Genomic DNA, 14,825 nt, shown 5'->3' with positions numbered 1-14,825 from the left:
GCCCTGAATCTGCTGAATCAAAATGTGCATTTTAGCAGGCTCCCAAATGATTCGTGTACATGTTAAGATGGAGAAACACTGGTTTAGAGAACAGCAGAAATATTTAGCAAGACCCTTTATTTCTCACCTAGATGCCAAAGCAGCCCCATCCGAAGAGATGAGGACCACTGTTATCAGCAAAATGGGTACAGCAAACTTGAGGAAGAGTCAAGGGAGAAAGTATCTTTCATCATGGTCTGTAAAGTGGAATGTTCATTCATCTAAGTGTAAAACAACTCATATTCTAATGTTATTTTATACTCAGGACCATAGATGCGAAAAACAAATGTTAGGCACAGGTACAGCTCCCTAGCAGCAGCTCTTCCTAAAGATAATGCTTCCATCTGTCCCTTTAATGGATTAGGATGGGGAAGGATTAAGGTCCATAAAAACAAAGTGGATCCTCCTTCATTCCCATGGCCCTGCGCCTCCTCCTTTGATTCTCCCATAGTCTCCTCAGCTACTGTTCTGGATAGAAACACCTTCTGGGAGCTAAAGTCTGAAGCTACATTATCCCATACATGGCCACTAACTTACATAAAATTACAGTTAATTAAATAAAATTAAATGTCTGGTTCTTCAGATGCATGAGCCACATATATTTCAACTGCTCAACAGTCACATGTGATGAGTGGCTATCATATCAGACAGAATAGGTGTAGGACATGTCCATCATCTAAGAAAATTATACTTCATGGACAAGGTCTAGAAAGATTCCCCAGCCCCCGCTTAGTGGGGTTTTAAACTTTGTGCACTCGGTAAAATCTTAGAAACAAAATGTATGCATGTAACTCTCTACAACTCTCTGGATGTATAAAGGAACAGTGATATTCAGTATATAATTTCATTTGAAGATCATCACCTATGGAGTTCACATAGGCTTTAGGCTTCTCCATGAGTTCTACTGCTGGGCCAGGAGCCACAGCTCACGCCTGTAATCGCAGCACTATAGGAGGCTGAAGTGAGTGGATCACCTGAGGTCAGGAGTTGGAGACCAGCCTGACCAACACAGTGAAACCCCATCTCTACAAAAAATACAAAATTAGCCAGGCATGGTGGTGCATGCCTATAATCCCAGTTACATGGGAGGCTGAGGCAGGAGAATCACTTGGACCCAGGAGACGGAGGTTGCAGTGAGCAGAGATTCTGCCATTGCACTCCAGCCTAGGCAACAAGAACAAAACTCTGTCTCAAAAAAAAAAAGAGTTCCACTGCCTAGAATACTTTGGGAAATATACGACTCCACCTTGCCAGCCCTTCCTGATTAACTTATCCTCTTTATAGATTTTATTTTACTAGTTCCTTTCACTCACGTTTCTCTATAGTCTTTCAATATTCCTCTAGCACAGCAAGAAAATTTTTGTGACCAATGGTCTGGAAAACTTTACAGAAATCAAACATCCAACAAGTTTACCATTGAGCATGGAAGGCTTTAGGCTTGACTGCATCCACTACAATCACAGGCTACCTGGTGAGCCGAATGGCAAGCCTGGAACAATGCACAGTCCTCTCATGCATGCTTTTCTGCCAAGCAAGTACAGGTGAATTCTAATGAGTGAAAAGGGGACACGCTGAGATTCTACTAAGTCTTTTCTCTTGGTTCCAAAACCGGGTCACATTTAACTGGTGAAGGAGAGAGAAGAGAAGCGAGAGCAAGAACCTTGCCTCAGAAGACAAAGCATTTTCAGGATTAACAGATATTCAAGGATTGTATTAAACAAGGAAACTAAAAAAAAAAAAACCTAAAACCTCAAAAACTAAACCAACACAAATGACTTAGGTCAAAGACTTTAACACTAAATAGAACATACACAGTATTCTAAGACCTGAGATTAAAATTAATAGAAGATAAAATTTGCAGGCCAGCACAGTGGCTCATATCTGTAATCCCAGCACTTTGGGAACCCGAAGCGGGCGATCACCTGAGGTCAAGAGATCAAGACCAGCCTGGCCAACATGCTGAAACCCCGTCTCTACTAATAATACAAAAATTAGCCAGGTGTGATAGTATACACCTGTAATTCCAGCTACTCAGGTGGCTGAGGCAGGAGAAACGCTTGAACCCAGGAAGCAGAGGTTGCAGTGAGCCAAGATCGCACCACTGCACTCCAGCCTGGGCAACAAGAGTGAAACTCCGTCTCTTAAAAAATATATATATATATACACACACACACACACACACATAAATATATACATATATATGTTGCAAACAAGTCAGCCATTTTCTACCACTAAGTAGTAGTTCTTCTTCTGCTGTTATTTTAAAATCTGAAAATTCACTGACCTGTTTGGCTACTTGCAGTTTCTCAAATCATGGAAACCATTCTGAAACTGAGATGATATGCATAAGCTCTCAAAAAGCATTCCACAGTAATCTATTCATTATACTGTCTCACAGAAGAAATTAGTATTCCTAAAAACAGGAGGTCGTTTAAAAACTAAACACGGTATGTCAAAGCTTTGAAAGAACACCCATGAAGAGGGGAAAAAAAAGAGGGCTCTACCCCTCTCTCCTGTTCTCACAGTCTCATAGAAATGACACCTTTAAAATAAATAATTAAAAATTAAAACATAAATGGGGAAATGGAGTTGAGGGAGAAGTGTTTTTAAAAGCAGCTTTAATCTCCCTCACATAAAACTTTTCTCACTCCAGCAATTGCAATCATCTACAGCCTGACAGACTATCTCTGACCCCAACACATGCCCTCTTCAGGTTGCCTGCAATTTGCTGCCCACTTGCACATTCAAGGGAGGGAGTGTTTCTAGGGAAGCACACTTAAATAACTGCAGGAAATGCATGCTAACCAACTATTAAGTATTAATCAATCTAGTCCTTCAATCATAAATACAAACCATCCAAAGATCAGAAGATAATTAGGGAAAAGGAATAGCACAAAAGAGAAGCAAGAAAATGAGTCAGGTCAGGAACGGTGGCTTATGCCTGTAAGTAATCCCAGCACTTTGGGAGGCCGAGGCAGGTGGATTACTTGAGGTCAGGAGTTTGAGATCAGTCTGGCCAACATAGCAAAACCCAGTCTCTACTAAAAATACAAAAAGTAGCCGGGTGTGGTGGTGCGCACCTGTAATCCCAGTGACTCAGGAGGCTGAGGCAGGAGAATCGCTTGAAACTGGGAGATGGGAGGGTGCAGTGAGCTGAGATCGGATCACTGCACCCCAGCCTGGGCAACAGAGCAAGACTCCATCTCAAAAAAAAAGAAAATGAGTCAACTAACCCCAAAAGTAACATTAATAATTCAGGGAAGAAAGGAGAAAGGTTTTTTAAAAAAGTTATTTGCTTTTTTAAATGCAATTCAAGAAGATGTGGCAAATATAAAACATGAATAAGCTTCTATAGATAAGAAACAATCAGAACACAAAGAGTTCTCAAAATTAAAACTATAATTTTCCAAATTAAAAAATGCAGCGATGGACAAGATGAATTATAAAAGTAGAAGCTTTAGACGAATTTAAAGATCTGGGAAGAGAAAAGGAGATAGAGAGTGGTAGGGAAAGGTACAGAGACATATATTATAAATTCAAGAAGCTCATCCATTTAATAGCAGTGGCAAAGAGAAAAAGACTTGGATGGTAACAAAATAATAGAAGATAATTCCTCTGGGCTAAGAAAACAGAATGCAAGGGGCCAACAGGTGCCAAGCCAAAAGAATGAGGAAGGACCCACATCTAGATACATATAGGGAAATTTCAGGACTCCAAGGACAGAGAAAATTCTAGAGGGGGAAAAAATGAGACTGACACCAGACTTCTATCAGTAGTAGTGGGGGCTAGAAGATAATGAAATAATTTATACAAAGTTGTGAGGAACAAGGTTTTACAGTATATTTCATAAAACTAAGATAGCATAGATACTGAGGAACAAAACAGAAAAGGCTGCCATTAAACTATGACATGTCACTGATTATAAAACACATTCCCATTTCAAAGAAGTTAAAATTTGGCAGGTGGGAAGGCAGGGAGTGTAACTTACTATTGATGAAATAACAATGCCTATATTCAGACAAATTATCCATCAATATGAGGATAAAAGAAAGACATTTTCAAAAATTCTGTAAGTCTACTATCTATGCCTCTTCCATGAAAAACTTACTTGACCAAGTACTCCAACATATCAAGGAGGAAATCTATGTGGATAACAGTACCATAGGAGTCATGTATGAGTGTTAGAACTACAAGAAGTATAAAAATATATACATGTTTCATTAAACTGAGATGCTTAAAGAGTATCACATTTAAAGAGCAAAGTTTTCAGGACATTTGGTGATTCCTTTCCATGGGTCTGCCCATGCTACCAGTTGTAGAAAGAGTAACATTTACATAATCTTACTACCATGCAAATGTCATTCACTAATTTGCAATTTTTAGAAGCAATCTGTAGATGAAGCATGAAAATCTCAAGAGTTAAGAAACAGAATATAAATAATACAAATAGCATTACTAGACAAAACCCAACAAATGGGACTGACACAGCCAAGCACTTCATCTTTTACGCGGTCTTGTCAGCAGATGCTGTCCAAAATTGATAAACCAAGAAATAGAGACATATGCATATTTTAAATTGTTGGCCATAATTGTTTCTAAGGAATAGACTTCATTTTTGTTATCTCATATTCTAATTTTTCTCCTTTTTTGCTGTGTACTTGCATGGGGAAAAAAAAAAAAATCACCTACACTGTCCAAAGGTAGACTTGGAAAAGTTCCCAGAATGTCATAGCATCTCTCTAAATAAGAGCTGTCTCATTCTACCTTTAAAAAAAAAAAAAGCAAACAAGTTTTCCAAAGATTGGTAGGTCTCACTTCCATATATATACCGAAAAGAGATAAACGGATTTGTATCTAATGTCACAGAACCAGTTTTATCCCCCCCAAAAGTTAATACACTGGAAGCTGTACCTGATAGGTCCTTAGAACACGTAGCTAGCTTTTCCAAGTGACTGTTGATTTTCTCGATGGCTTTGAAGTTCTTATTCCTCTTCAGGACATCCACAACAGACCGAGACTGTCGATCCAGCAAAGTGGGATCTGCTCCAAAGCGCAGGAGCATCTGCACATCCTCTGTTTGTCCTAGGGCAGGCCAAAATGAGAAGGGGGGTTTGTTGTGGTTCCTTCCATAAGATGTCCCCATGAGTGTTCTTCTTCTCAATCTCCTCCCAAGCAGCCCAGGGCAAAAGGACTAGGGTCCTCTGTTTGTGGAGCCTCAACTGCTAGCCTCAGGTAGTCCACCCAACTCCCTGAAGCAAGGAGTTCTGTGGAGAGTGGGAAGGACAATAGCTTTCAAGAGGTTCAGAAGTGCGCTTCTCTCTACCTTTCTCCCCTCTCCTTGGTAACAAGCAAGTAGAGGGGGAATCTTGTTACTAGGCAACAGTTACAGCTGTAAGGATAACATCAAGCTGTGACTTCAGATTTCTTTATTCCCTAGAGAGGAAACAAAATATTCTTCCAGGAGAAAAGTCTGCCTGGAGACAGGACATGAAAGCAGTGATTGCTCTGGCATCAGCGGCTGTTTTGTTGTCACTGTTACCACCCTCCTAGCCCCAACTCCCTGGATGCCAACTCCATTTGCTGCTCTGGTGTATCTATTTGCCAAGCATCAAGGTATGTCTGTGCTCACAGATGCAACTGTTTGCAGAATGAAACAGGTATATCCCTGGGGGTACACAGACTTAAATGGGCACAGAAAGTTAAATGAATCAATGCCTAATCTCCAACTTCCATATGTAAGCTTTCCTAAAATTCACCTCCTGAGAAGCCAACTGCCCTTCTCCCACTTTACAAAAAAAAAAAAAAATTAAGTCATATTTCCTGCCCATCGAGAATCTCACTGTGGTAGGCAGAATTCTAAGCCCCCAAGATTTCTGACCTGCTGTGCATCCACACCTTTTCCCAGTTACTCAATCAAATACCAGCCTAGGTCCTGCTGTGATGAAACTTTGCAAATGAAACAAAGGTCCCAAATCAGTTTACCTTAATATAGGGAGATTATCCAGAGAGGCCTGATCTAATCACATGAGTCCTAAAGGTTAAAGTTCTAGAGGTCAGAGATTCAGAGTATAAGAGAGATTTGATGCACAAGAAATTCTCCTCTGCTGGTTTTGAAGATACAGGAGACAGGACAAGGAATGTGTGTGGCCTGCAGAAGCCAAGAGCAGCCTCTGGCTAATAACCAGAGCAGCCTGTAGCTAGTAACCAGCAGAGAAACTGGGATCTCAATCAACAATGGCAAAGAACTGGATTCTTCCACAACCATGTGGGCTTAAAAGACGGCCCAGAACTCCAGACGAGAACATAGTCAAAGCCAACACCTTCAGCCTTGCAAGACACTGAGCAGAAAACTCAGTCACATCATGTCACTCTACTGACCTAAAGAACTGTAGGCTAATAAATGGGTATTGTTTCAAGCCACTAAGTGTATGGTGACACAGTATAACTATAATATACTGCCCAAAGGAGGTTAAAAACTCCTCACCTCCAAGGTATCAACCCAAAAGACAATTAAAACTAACTGATACCTGCAAAACCTCTTTTAAAAGGCACTACATAATCTATCCTTACCTACTTCCCCCCAGAATTTTATTTTTATGTTTAACAATTATAGAAATTTTACTATATTTATGTTGTTTTGATAAGCTTCATATTGATAATTAGTAATAATTCAATCCAGAAAAAAAGTAACGCTTACAGCCTTACAATCACAGAAACGTTGGAAGGACGTCATTTCCATTCTATTAAATACAAGTAAAGAAGTGAAGTAGCCGGGCGCGGTGGCTCAAGCCTGTAATCCCAGCACTTTGGGAGGCCGAGACGGGCGGATCACGAGGTCAGGAGATCGAGACCATCCTGGCTAACACAGTGAAACCCCGTCTCTACTAAAAATACAAAAAACTAGCCGGGCGAGGTGGCGGGCGCCTGTAGTCCCAGCTACTCCGGAGGCTGAGGCAGGAGAATGGCGTAAACCCGGGAGGCGGAGCTTGCAGTGAGCCGAGATCTGGTCACTGCACTCCAGTCCGGGCTACAGAGCAAGACTCCGTCTCAAAAAAAAAAAAAAAAAAAAAAAAGAAGTGAAGTAACAGTTTTATTTTAAAATATCCATGTGTACAAAATTATTCAAAATTCCACATGTCAACTTAAATACCTACGGAGAGGTACACAGATTTTCAAAATTCTTTAAGGGGATAAGGAAGCAAAATTTGAAAACCGCCAACAAATTAGACTTATTTTTTTGTCTCGTCAGTATCCATTCTCCCTTTTTCTGAGAACCACCCAGTTTTCCTTTGAGAAAGCACCTCCTCTCTCTCAGCCTTACCTGATTTGATGGTCTGAACACCAGAAAGACAGACGCACATCCCTGTGACAACCACATTCTCTACCACTTCACCAACGCCCAGGTCCAGGGGCTAACACTTAACCAGGATCTGGCCACTCAGATCATTCTGTTCTTCTGGCTCTGTCCCATACCCTCTTCCAGGGGCTAAATCCTGGCCAGGGCCTTGCCAATCAGATCATTCCATTCTTCTGGCTCTAGTGATTCATTGGTTCATAGAGGACATGTGACCAAAGTCAGGTCACTAAGACACACTCGGAGGACTTGTACTGAACTATTGGGAGGAGGCATCCTCTTTGACTGAGATTGACAAATTGGCAGAAAGTAAGCCTGAAGGTTCTGGTGGCCTTAACTGAAAGGCAGCCTGTCTAAAAACGAAACTAACAGAAAGAAGAAATAACCACAAACCGCTATTGATGAAAACAAACGCAACAACTCTCCCAACAACACTTTCAAAATGAACATATCTAACTTGATTTTCATTAGAACATAATTATTTATTCACACAAAGGACTAAGAGGCAAGACAGACTCTTGAAGACAGCTTTGGAGCAAGCAACTGAACCAAACTCTAGAGTCTTCAGTCATATGAGACAATAAATTCTCTTTCTTGCCTAAACCAGTTTGAATGTAGCTTCTAACCAAGACACATGCAATGATCCAACCTCACTTCTTCAATTTTAGGAGCTAACCATATCTAGACTTGGGTTCTGCTGCTGCCCAGCTCTGGTGAGTTCCTGAGCCCCTGCCGTCCTGGGCCTCTCAAATCTGTATGCACCAGAGCCAAAGAGACCATTGTAAGAACAAGCACCCACCAAACTACAAACAAAGCTGAAGATTTCTAAGGCCCAACTGATGCTGCAATGTTTTCAAATGGGTTTAAAATTTAGGCCAACTTAAATAATCTGGAGAGTTCTTGATTCTGTATGTACCAAAAAATACTTAAGAAGGAGATAATAAACTCAGTGTTCAGGCAACATTTCTGGGGTTTAAGTTATCAATAGCTTTCAAAATCCAAATACATACCAATATGCTAGCACATCTTAAACATATATGCTTTTACTTGTACATCATAAAATATTTGCAGAAAAAAAATCTAAGATATTAGTAACATTCATTCCTTGGTGCCTAATGGACAGAGAAGAATAGAGGCCCTTGATGTATACATTTTGTATCTTTTGATTTTTTAATATATTTAAAATTTAAATAAAATTAAAATATATCCAAATAAATAGCATGTACAATTCCTTCAAATGACCAACTTCTTAACTAGGAAATCATCCTATAGATACAACCCCACTGATTCACAAACATATACGTAAAAAAGAATGGTCTCCAAGCATTGTTTTCAATTGCAAAATGAACTAAAATACATTTAACCATCTATCAGTATGAGCTGTTAAAAAAATGAAACTGCCATGCCGATACTATTAGGGAAAGATGACTAAGATACATTGTTGCTGAACAGAAGGTAGAGCTTACCTACATTTATATTTAAAAGGGAAAATACTGGCATTATAAAAATACATTACTGGCAAAACTCACAAAAAAATGTTTTAGTAGTTGATTTTGTAGAAAGAGATTTACTTTTTATCACATTCTTTGGAAGTGTCTGAATTTTTTAAAGGAGTATAAAACTATGAAACTATATATTGACCATCATTCACCAGGATTTTAAATAATAAACGATATACAGTTGGATAACATTCTGATTAATACCAAGTTGTTTTTCCTGGCTTCTGCTGAACCAGTAAAACAAATACTGAAAAGACTGAGCGTACATGTGAGGAATGAGTTGAGGTAAAGAAAAAACATGCGAGTCAATAGTTTAGATCGGGGTCCCCCACCCCCCAGCTGTGGACAGGTGCTGGTCAGTGGCCTGTTAGGACGTGGGCCTCATGGTAGGAGGTGTGTGGAGGAAAGCGAGCATCACCGCCTGAGCTCCACCTCCTGTCAGATCAGCAGCAACATTGGATTCTCATAGGAGTGCAAACCCTATTGTGAACTGCACATGTGAGGCATCTAGGATCTATATTGCCACCCTTGAGAATCTAACTAATGCCTGGTAATCTCAGGTGGAACAGTTTCATCCCAAAACCATCCTCGTCTCCCACCCCCAACTACACCCCACCATCTGTGGAAGAATTGTCTTGCACAAAACCAGTCCCTGGTGCCAAAAAGGTTGGGGACCGCTGGGTTAGATTATAAGAGTTTGTTCACTCATTTACAGCTGCAGGTCCTAAACTGCCAACATCTCTAACCATCTGATTAGTTTCCATGAGCCACATCTTAGATATTCCATGAATCATGACCTTTTAGTCAATGTAGCAACAGGGATTTCAACTTACATGTTCTTACCTGTAAGTGAGGGCTACACAACTAGAATACACAGATACCAGGAGGGAAACAACAGACACTAGGGCCCACTTGAGAGTGGAAGGTGTAAGGAGGGGGAGGATAAAAAAAACCACTTATCAGCTACTATATTTATTACCCAGGTGATGAAATGATCTGTACACAAAACCCCTATGACATGCAGTTTACCTATATAATAAACCTACACATGTATCCCCCTGAACCTAAAATAAAAGTTCAAAACAAAAAAGAAAGAAAAAAAATGGCTCACTAAAAGAATCTTTTTAAATGCCCATTTAACTGTCTTGTTTAATTAAAACGTACTAGGATTTTCCTAGTTTCCTCATCCGGGATAGGGAGGCTGCTGGGTTGCTGGCAATAATAAAATTTTTCTTTAAGGAATTTTGCTAACAAACCATTGCATTTTTAGATATAAATGCTTTTAAATTGTCAATTTAAATTGCCTGATTAATTAGAATCATTTATTTCACTTGATACACATGGCTTCAGGGAAATTTTCAATGTGCCTGGAAGTGACTTATCCCTTGGGTTGCTCAGAATGATTGCAAACTACAAACACGGGCTTCCCTGTGACTTTTATTTTGGCAATTGTTTAAAGAAAAAGAAAGAAAACTATTTACATATATACATACACAAAACAAAACAACCAGAATGATCCTCAGGCTTATGAGAAGCCAAGTTATGATTAATGACTATGAGAATTTCCCCCAACATTTAGAAAATCTGTCCTCTACTGCAGAGGAAATAATATACCATGGTATCAAATGCTCTTTACTGATAAAGGAAGCAACTACAGAGAGCTTTTGTTTCTTTGTTCAAAGTAACCAGCGCTATTGATGAAAAAAACAACAACAAACCCAACAACTCTCCCAACACCATTTGAAAATGAACATATCAAACTTGATTTTCATTACAATGTAGTTATTTCTTCACACTAGTAAATGAAAAACCAAGACCCAGATTTTATATTTTATATTATACACACACACACACATCATCATCTTCTGGACAAGAATGCCAAGTTAGTCTTTCTTCATAAAAAACAATTACAATTTAAGAAAAATCCACACTTTTCTCTTTTGCCAGCATCAAGTTGGCCTCATTTGAATCTTTCCATCTCGTGAGAAATATCGATTCTCCGTTGCTGTCTGTGGCACCAATTATTCTTTCAGGATTAAGGCCTCTAGCAAGCCCTCTTGGTTTCTCAGCAGCATCTTTTTCCTTTTTGGATTTGCTGTCATCAGATTTACTGTGAGATAAAGTATTTTGTAATTTCTTTTCTTTACTTAATTTGGGAATTAATAAATGCTTCAATTAACTCTGGAGAATCTAAATTTTCTTCAGGTAACCAAGCATTGTTTCACGATGTTCTTCCATCTGCAGGTCTGTAGCATCTGTAAATTCCTTCCACTTGAAGAAACAGCCACTTTCCCTTTCACTACCTATCAATCTACTACTTTTTCCACCACAAATTCTCTACCTTTTTTACTCTTTCCATTCTGGTTTTTTTTTTTCCCGTTGTTGGCAATGTAGTTTAATTGGAGGCCATTTTCTTATTGCACACTTGAAGAGCCACTATTCACTGCCTCTCAGCAGTTCTAGGTCATGGGTCTGTGGCATCTCCAACCCTGTGCACCTTAAGCTCAAGCCAGATCCAATGAACTTTTTTTTATCAAAAGCATGAACTTTCAATATTTTCCCCCTTTTAAATATTTTTTCAGTTGAGATACAGCTCATATAACATAAAATCCGTTCTTTTAAAGTGTATTATTTGCCCGGGTGTGGTGGCTCATGCCGGTAATCCCAGCACTTTGGGAGGCCGAGGCAGGCAGATCACGTGAGCTCAGGAGTTCAAGACCAACCTGGCCAACATGGTGAAACACCGTCTCTACTAAAAGTACAAAAATTAGCCAGGCGTGGTGGCATGTGCCTGTAGTCCCAGCTACTCGGGAGGCTGAGGCAGGAGAATGGCATGAACCCGGGAGGCAGAGCTTGCAGTGAGCGGGGATCACACCACTGCACTCCACCTGGGTGACAGAGCGAGACTCCATTGCAAAAAAAAAAAAAAAAAATTAGCCAGGCATGGTGGCACATGTCTGTAGTCCCAGCTACTTGGGAGGCTGAAGCAGGAGAATCACTTCAACCCAGGAGGCAGAGGTTACAATAAGCCGAGATCACATCACTGCACTCCAGCCTGGGCGACAGAAGGAAAATCTCTCTCAATAAATATAAACTGTATAATTTAATTAGTTTTAGTATATTTATGAAGTTGTACAACCATCACCACTATCCAATTCCAGAACATTTTCATCGCCCCTAAAATAAATCTCATACACGTTACGTCGTTCTCTACTCCCCTTCCCCAACCCCTGGCAACCAGTAATCTACTTTCTGTCTCTAGGATTTCCTTATTCTGGACATTTTATATCAACGAAATCACACAACATGTGGTCTTTTTTGTCTGCTTCTTTCACCTAGCATAACGCTTGCAATGTTCCTCTGTGTTGTAGCATGTATCAGTACTTCCTTTTTATGGTTGAATAATATTCCCTGGCATGGATATGGCATATTTTGTTTATCCATTCCTCAGTTGACAGAGATTTGGGTTGTTCCCACTTTTCTGGCTATTATGAATAATGCTGGTATGAATAACCATGTATAAGTTCTTATTTGGGCATGTTTACGTTTTTTCTGGTATATACCTATGAGCGACATATTTGGTGTTATAGTAACTGTTTAACTTTCTGAGCAACTGTCAAACTGTTTTCCAAAGCAGATGCAGCATTTTTCTTACCCACCAGCAATGCATGAAGGATCCAAGTTTTCCATTTCCTTGTCAACATTTGTTATCTTTTTTTGTTTTAGTCATCCTGGTGGGTATAAAGCATACTGAAAATTTTTAAACTGGTTTTTAGAAAGGTGATTCAAAGACACCTATAACACATGAATAGGCAAAGAGATAAATAGAATAAAACAGAAAGATCAGCATTAGTGGCATCTCAAATTACTGAGGTTAAGACAGACTTTTAAATAAATAGTACAGAGACAAATAGGTAATCATTTGGAAGAAAGTAAAGCTAGATTCTTACAATAAACTACAATGGACCAAGAATCTAAATGTAAAAAAACGAAACACTACAGGCACCTGAAGACAATACGGGTGAGTTCCTCTTTAACTTTGGTGTAAGGAAAGACTTTGTAACTCCAAATCTGGGGGCAATAAACAATAAATTGATAAATGATCGTGAGGCCGCAGTGAGCCAAGACTGCACCTCTGCATTCCAGCCTGGGTGATAGAGTGAGACGCTGTCTCAAAAAAAAAAAAAAAAAAAAAAAAAAAAAAAACACACACACACAGAGAAAAGAGAAGAAAGAAAAAGTGCCAAAGAGTAACTACACAACGTAACTCTTCACGAAAAAAAAAGGGGTATAAGAAAATAGCATGCATGTGCTCATTGCTGCAAAAGAAATCCAGAAAGAATAGGCCTGAAATTAAAGAAACTGATAATCTATAAGACTGGATGGGCAGGGGGCAGAAAGGAGGAGGAAATGGAAATGGCCGGGGAGCAAGGATGAGAAGGAAGTGACATTTCTCTAAGCCTATCTTTTGTTAAGTTCTGACTCCTAGAATGATGGTAATATTTCACAGGCCCTTCATATACCCAAACTACAAACAAAATCAATCAGGATGTGGGGCAAATCCAAAAATGGAACACAATCACTAAAATAATGAGCCTGAGTGTTCTACAAATTACTAACAAAACCATAATAAAGGGGGTGGGAAAGAAAAGAACTACCAGTATCTTAACAGGATGCTCAAAGGCTAAAGACAAAAAACGCTGAATATAAATGAACATAAAATGAATATAAATCTAGTCAGTAAATGTGTTTCCCACAGAGGTATTATGGGTTACCTAGTCTGAAACTCATAGACTGAGTAAGTATAAATATATTGTAGATGAACAATGTTACAAATAAAAAAGGCTGAATGATCATGGTGTTTGGACTGGAATCAGAGGTATCACTATAAACTCATGGTTTTTAACATAGACATATGCAGAGAGATACAATAATACAGATCTACAACTGTATTATTGATGTACATCTGTATTATACAGATCCTACATCTGATTACATACTACTTCATCAGTTAGTGCACATACACATATGTCCTAGCTCTTATCTGCCGAGAAGTCCTAGAAACAATGACACTCCACTTAGCAATGGCATACCTAGTACCAGATCTTGTTTCCTCTAACATTCTCCGATAGATCCTTAGAGAAGTGGATGATTCCAGGGCTGGGACAGGGAACACGCGATATGAACGTGGAACACCTTGTGGTGTCTGAAAGTAAGGAAGTGCTCAAATAAAGACGGGGACTTGAAGGAACACAGGGGCCAGTCTGAAGAATGCCTTATGGCTAAAGCTGGAGCAATGTTAGCAACAAAATAAATAATCATAGCATTGGATTTTATCCCATAGAATAAAATAAATATCCGAGTCCATACTGAAATCATTAAATAATCGAATATACAGGGAGAAGGAACAGCTCTTCATTACAGAAGAATTCCAAGAAATAGGGTGGGAGTGGTAGCTCACGACTGTGATCCCAGCACTTTGGGAGGCCCAGGCGGGTGAATCGCCTGAGGTCAAGAGATCGAGAACATCCTGGCCTACATGGTGAAACCCCATCTCTACTAAAAATATAAAAATTAGCTGCGCGTGATGGCATGCACCTGTAATCCCAGCTACTCAGGAGGCTGAGGCAGGAGAATCGCTTGAACCCAGGAGGCGGAGGTTGCAGCGAGCCCAGATTGCACCACTGCACTCCAGCCTGGAGACAGAGCGAGACTCTGTCTTGGAGGGGAAGGGGGAAGAAAATATTTCAAACAATAAATGTAGACAGAACGAAGGAAAACTTTAAATCAACATTAATCAAAGACCATAGTAATATCTGTAGCTGTCAAGATCTACCAATGGATAAAAAAATTAGTGGGCAGAAGTTTGAAGAGAAACAGGGTATGTGCACAGTTTCAAAGTATCCCCTCCAAGATACTCATTAACTACAAAA

The 14,825-nt window shown here is 39.6% G+C and overlaps 1 protein-coding gene and 1 pseudogene across 3 annotated transcripts in view; both read right to left on the bottom strand.

Moving 5' to 3' along the window:
- The window catches only part of TRANK1 (tetratricopeptide repeat and ankyrin repeat containing 1), a 117,657-nt gene that overhangs the window by 42,467 nt on the left and 60,365 nt on the right, over window positions 1-14,825 (bottom strand). For all 3 annotated transcript variants that reach the window (XM_007971810.3, XM_037988474.2, XM_007971813.3), the window contains one exon: window positions 4,951-5,121. In XM_007971810.3, the coding sequence (XP_007970001.3) occupies window positions 4,951-5,121 (171 nt within the window). The remainder of the gene's footprint in view (window positions 1-4,950; window positions 5,122-14,825) is intronic.
- On the bottom strand, window positions 5,128-11,302 carry LOC103221086 (chromobox protein homolog 3 pseudogene; annotated as a pseudogene).

The sequence above is a fragment of the Chlorocebus sabaeus genome, chromosome 15, assembly GCF_047675955.1.
Source record: "Chlorocebus sabaeus isolate Y175 chromosome 15, mChlSab1.0.hap1, whole genome shotgun sequence".
Taxonomy (NCBI): Eukaryota; Metazoa; Chordata; class Mammalia; order Primates; family Cercopithecidae; genus Chlorocebus; species Chlorocebus sabaeus.
This window is presented reverse-complemented; position numbering and strand designations above follow the sequence as displayed.